The sequence below is a fragment of the Populus alba genome, chromosome 11 (assembly GCF_005239225.2).
Source record: "Populus alba chromosome 11, ASM523922v2, whole genome shotgun sequence".
In the NCBI taxonomy this organism is placed as follows: domain Eukaryota; kingdom Viridiplantae; phylum Streptophyta; class Magnoliopsida; order Malpighiales; family Salicaceae; genus Populus; species Populus alba.
The window spans coordinates 15,832,336-15,838,261 of record NC_133294.1 but is presented as its reverse complement, the minus strand read 5'-3'; the positions used below and the strand labels follow the sequence as shown (position 1 = coordinate 15,838,261).

General features: G+C 35.9%; 1 protein-coding gene across 1 annotated transcript; it reads left to right on the top strand.

Moving 5' to 3' along the window:
- The first annotated feature begins 1,307 nt into the window (after positions 1 to 1,307).
- Positions 1,308 to 5,436, top strand: LOC118047503 (G-type lectin S-receptor-like serine/threonine-protein kinase At4g27290). The gene is made up of 7 exons (XM_035056809.2): positions 1,308 to 2,741; positions 3,176 to 3,313; positions 3,510 to 3,667; positions 3,815 to 4,022; positions 4,338 to 4,575; positions 4,658 to 4,808; positions 4,884 to 5,436. Exons 1-7 carry the CDS (start codon positions 1,472 to 1,474, stop codon positions 5,184 to 5,186), a joined length of 2,466 nt encoding a protein of 821 aa, XP_034912700.1. The 5' UTR covers positions 1,308 to 1,471; the 3' UTR covers positions 5,187 to 5,436.
- Positions 5,437 to 5,926: the final 490 nt, after the last annotated feature.

Sequence of the window (5,926 nt, the reverse complement as noted above, 5' to 3'; positions counted from 1 at the left end):
ATATTAAAATAATAAAAAAAATACAAATTATAAATATATAATTGAGAATATAATATAATAAGATGAGATTGAGTTTTATATATATAATACATGTTTTTTATTGTAAAAAAAAAAACTCAACCACACTCGGATCCCAAAAAAAACGTGTGATTTTTATTTTCTTTTAAGTGTCTAAATTTAAAATCCTTCAAGGCCCACCACGATTCGAGTAGTCACTTGGACCATCATTGAAAAAAAGCCATACTTATCCCTCAGCAAAGGATTGTGACCTCTCTCTGCATTTTAAGTTACCTTATTCAAGAGCAGGTGATTAATGAAAATGATGTGCAGACACATTCAAGAACAGCTCTTAGATATCACCAGCATTTGAAGGTCACTAATTTCACTTAAAATCTAGCAAAAAAAATGTCAAATACACAACCATCTTGATGGTCCCAAGGACCGAGTACACGTGTTTGGTAAGCATAAGTTCTAAACTTATTAAATAGTTATTTGTTTTTGTATTTTAAAAGTTTTTAATTTTTTGATTAAAAATATTTTAAAATTTTTTTTATTTCAAATTAATATTTTTAATGTTTTTATATTATTTTAATATACTAATATCAAAAATAATTTTTTTAAAATAAAAAATATTATTTTAATATATTTTCAAGTAAAACACTCTTTAAAAATTAACTATTACCCCCACATCCACGTGCACTCTAAATTAGTCTTCTATAACTGTAGTGGAGCCGGGATTTAATTCAAAGATTTCTGCGTATGAACATTAATTATTTTTTTTTAAGTTTAACGTGGGTGTCCGGGCCAGTTTGCGCACCTCGACTAATCCCACGGGCCCTGAAGTTAACGACCATGTAAGCCTCCAGTGACCATCATATGAGCAACCCAGGGCTCGAACCTGAGACCACAAAAAAAACAAACTTCTTGATCCCAAACTTTTACCACTGGACCGGTTGTATATGAACATTATTCTTAACCAGACTAGTAAGATAGGATTAAAAAAAAAAAAAAAAACAATAAACAAAGGCAATCAAAGCTCAAGACAGCGTGCATGTCAATGACAAGATGTTAGTGTCAGCGTTTTTGAACTATTTTTGTCTTGAAGGAATACAGGGTCAGCATTTCTCTGCACTCCGAACGCGTTTGAATTTTTTTAAAATGTTTTTCTATAAATATATTAAAATATATTTTTTTATATTTTAAAATTTATTTTTTATATAATATATCAAAACACCTCTAAAAAATTAATTTAAAATAAAAAAATATTTTTACACCGCATAAACATCTACGATGACATTTACTACTTCCTATGGTTGTTCTTTTCATCACATTATAACCTGCACAGTAGAATACCATTACTGGATCATTTCTAGGGGCTTACATCTTGTTTCTTCCCTTTTCTTTCCGTTGGTTATCTTCCATCCTGATCAAATAACAATCTGCAGTGCGGGAAAAAACTAGGTGAATATCAATGGATTCCTTTCCTTCACTTCTGTTTTGCTTCTCTTTGTTGCTGATTATAGCTCCATCCATAGCAGTTGACTCCATCAATACAACTCAACCATTTAAAGATGGAGATTTTCTTGTTTCAGCCGGTGGAAGCTTTAAATTGGGATTTTCCAGCTTTGGCGCCTCCAGCAATCGTTACTTGTGCATATGGTATAACCAAATATCTACTCCGACTGTAGCTTGGGTTGCTAACAGGGAAACCCCGATCAATGATTCATCTGGTGTTTTGAGGATTACTAGCAAAGGAATTCTTGTCCTTCTCGATCAAACTGGGAGCGCAATATGGTCTTCCAACTCATCAGGGCCTGCAACAAATCCGGTTGCGCAGCTTTTGGATTCAGGAAACCTTGTTGTGAGAGAGGAGGGTGATAGAAATCTGGAAAATTCCTTGTGGCAGAGTTTTGACTATCCAGGCGATACGTTCCTGCCAGAGATGAAGCTTGGAAGGAACACTGTAACCGGTCTGGATCGGTACATATCATCATGGAAGTCATCTGATGATCCTTCTCGAGGTAATTGGACTTACAGACTTGATCCTGCTGCATATTCTGAGTTGATTGTGAGAGAGGATTCAACTGAGAGGTTTAGGTCTGGACCATGGAATGGTTTGCGGTTCAGTGGTACTCCTCAACTGAAACTAAATACGATTTACACATACAGATTTGTTTATGATAATGATGAGGAATACTACACCTATCAGCTTGTTAACAACTCATTTCTTTCAAGGATGGTGATAAATCAGAATGGTGCTGTCCAGCGCTTCACCTGGATTGATCGAACGCAATCTTGGGACCTCTATCTCACAGTGCAAACTGATAATTGCGATCGTTATGCACTTTGTGGTGCATATGCCACTTGTAGTATCAACAACTCCCCTGTATGCAATTGTTTGGATGGATTTACACCTAAAATTCGTAAAGATTGGGATACAATGGATTGGTCAAGTGGCTGCGATAGAAAGACTAAATTGAATTGCTCTGGAGATGGGTTTCGAAAGTTCACCGGCATCAAGTTGCCTGAAACAAGAAAATCCTGGTTTAACAGGAGCATGAGTCTTGACGAGTGCAGAAGCACGTGCCAGAAGAACTGTTCTTGTACAGCTTATGCAAATTTGGACATTAGCAACAATGGAGGGAGTGGGTGCTTGCTCTGGTTCAGTGACCTTATTGATATGAGACAGTTCAATGAAAATGGGCAAGAAATATACATAAGGATGGCTGGATCAGAACTAGGTATGAAATCCTCTCGCCTCAGATGCAACTCTCTAATACTGAGATTCTATTAACTTGCAAATGCAGTGCATATTATATGAATTAACTGCCTCAATGACTAGCTTGAAAAGCTATCTAACTGCAGGTTTATTTCCTCTTCTAGATTGACCTCTTACTCATTCTGTAGGATTTTATTTGTTTCACAACTAATAATAAATTGGATCAGTCTCGCCTCAAGAAAAAAAGTGCTTCAACTAATAAAATCCTACCTTATGGGGAGATTGTTGGAGATGTTAAAAAAACAGTATACTTTTTCGTTACAAAACTGATAAACCTGAAAAGATTGATTGTATTGCCTCCCTAATGATTTTTGTCCATCTGATTAAGGTGGTGATGAGATTTCCTATCTGATTCCTAACTTCCAGCTTCTCTTCTCTTAACTGCCTTGTGTCTAGGCGATGCGGGAGGCGTGGAGGCTAAATCCAAAGAGAAAAAACAAACGCTTATAATAATCTTAGTGCCATCTGTTGCGGTGGTGTTTCTCAGTCTAGCCTTGTTCCTGCTTCTCCGAAGAAAGAAGCGGCTGAGAAAGAGTAAGTTATTCAATCCTTCAAATATTAAATTCCCTCAGTCTAGTCTTTTTCAAGCATAGCAGGGAACATTTATACTTGGATTTTACGGATATGTGATGCCTCAAAAATATGTAAAGGAACTCATTACGTTTGAATTATTAGCAGAATATAGAGGACTATTTGTTGCTTTTGGAGTCATTGTTATGATACTTCGCAGGAAAAATGAAAGATATTCTGGAAACAAGTCAAAATAATAAAGGCAAGGAGGAAGATCTAGAACTGCCGTTGTTTGATATAAGTACTATGTCTCGTGCAACCGATGACTTTTCTGCGGCCAATGTACTCGGACAAGGTGGTTTCGGAACTGTCTATAAGGTAATAATACTACTTCAGTAAACAGGGACACAATTTCTTGAATTTCGTGGTACAGACTACTGGCTGCACCAACATAGCTCTGTGCGTGGTGTTAGTTTTAGTAAAAAAAAGACATGGTTATAACATATATGGAATGGCCATTTACAGGGAATACTAAAAGATGGACAAGAAATAGCTGTGAAGAGGCTCTCAAAGACTTCAAAACAAGGACTCGATGAATTCAAAAACGAAGTCAAGCATATTGTGAAACTGCAGCACCGAAATCTAGTGAAGCTTCTAGGTTGCTGCATTGAAGCCGATGAAATGATGCTGATCTATGAGTTCATGCCCAACAAAAGCTTGGACTTCATCTTTGGTTTGTATCTCAAAACCCTTACAGATCTAGCTAGTGTTTTTTACTTAGTTTTTCTATATCAGTTGTTAAAATATGTATCAAGATAAAGGAGAAATCATAAGTACCTCAGCCTGAATCTCTTAAGCTTCCTCCAAAATCCATTTGAAAATGATCTGCTGTGGAAGGGGTTTTTCTGCTTTCCTTGTCACACATGCTGCCTTGGAAATTTTTTATTATTGAAAATACATCTAAATATTAGTTTTGTTTTTCTCGTTCCTCCTTTCCATGCATTTACTAGCGTGATAATAATCACATGATGAACAAAAATATTGGCAGATAAAACAAGGAACAAGGTACTAGACTGGCCTAAACGCTTCCACATTATCAACGGGATTGCCCGGGGACTCCTTTACCTTCACCAAGACTCGAGACTAAGAATAATTCACAGGGATTTGAAAGCCAGCAACATTTTATTAGATGATGAAATGAATCCGAAAATTTCGGACTTTGGCCTGGCTAGAAGTGTCGGAGGAAGTGAAACTGAAGCCAACACAAATAAGGTGGTGGGAACATAGTAAGTGCTGTCCTATTTGCCAGTTGTTTCCGGTCCCTGAAATTTGATTTATCATCTTCTAACATTGAATAACCTCCTGCAGTGGCTACATATCACCAGAGTATGCAATCGACGGGCTCTACTCTGTGAAATCAGATGTCTTTAGCTTTGGTGTGATGGTGCTAGAGATAGTGAGTGGAAAGAGAAACAAAGGATTTTGTCATCCAGACAGCAAGCAGGACCTTCTTGGATATGTAAGTTTCACTGCAGAAACATTTTAATATCTGTGCATAATGCCAAGCTGCCTGTTAATAAATGTTTGATTCCAGGCGTGGAGATTATTTATAGAAGGCGGGTCCCCAGAACTCATTGCAGAATCAATTGTAGAATCATGCAATTTATATGAAGCGCTGCGTTCGATACAAATAGGTCTATTATGCGTGCAACGGAGTCCAAGAGACAGACCAAGCATGTCAACAGTGGTTATGATGCTGGGTAGTGAGAGTGAGTTGCCTCAGCCGAAAGAACCTGGTTTTTTCACCACCAAGGATAGTGTTAAAGCAAGTTCTTCATCAATTCAGAGCAAGATTTCAGCTAATGAAATCACCATGACACAACTAGAAGCAAGATAGTTGACTTTTTGTACTGATAGTTTTTTGGTTCATCATACCTGGGACTGAACTGTTCATATAAAGTAGTTTCTTTCTTTTCTTTTGGTAATCTTTTCACCATTCGGAAGTATAAAGTTATACAATCATTTGTACAGGCATTTGCTTTTTGCCCCACTTTAATTATGATAATTGTCCAGGCTTTCGTTTGATGTAAGCTTATGATCTACTGAATATAAAAGGAAAAAAAAAAGGGAATTCATGTTTACAGCAATAGGAATATCTCCCGTTGTTTGTGTTCTTCAGTTTCAAATTCAGGCAAATCCGACGTGAATTCCATTGCTTTCAGTTTCATGCATCTAAAGCTTGGAGTCCTCCTCTGGAAAAGTTGGTATTTAAGAATTCTAACACAGTTTCTTTCGTATAAATTTTGGGAAGGCAACATGTTAAAAAAAATATTAGGAATATAGCATACCTTGAACATAAAAACACAACCGGAAATAGTGTTAGTTTAAAAAATTATATCCCTCTCAATTAATTAACATGCATAAAAAGTCAACTTGAAATTTTATAAAGATTCAATGATTAAATTTTTTTTTTAATCTAATGATAAAAAAAAAAATTACTAGAACACACCATAACTTTATTTTGACACACCTAGCATTATTAGAAAAATCTCGATAAAACAATTCTAATCATATATTTAAAGACCATTAATCATGATTATGATTTGGTAATAGTTTTGTACAGATTTAATTACAAAT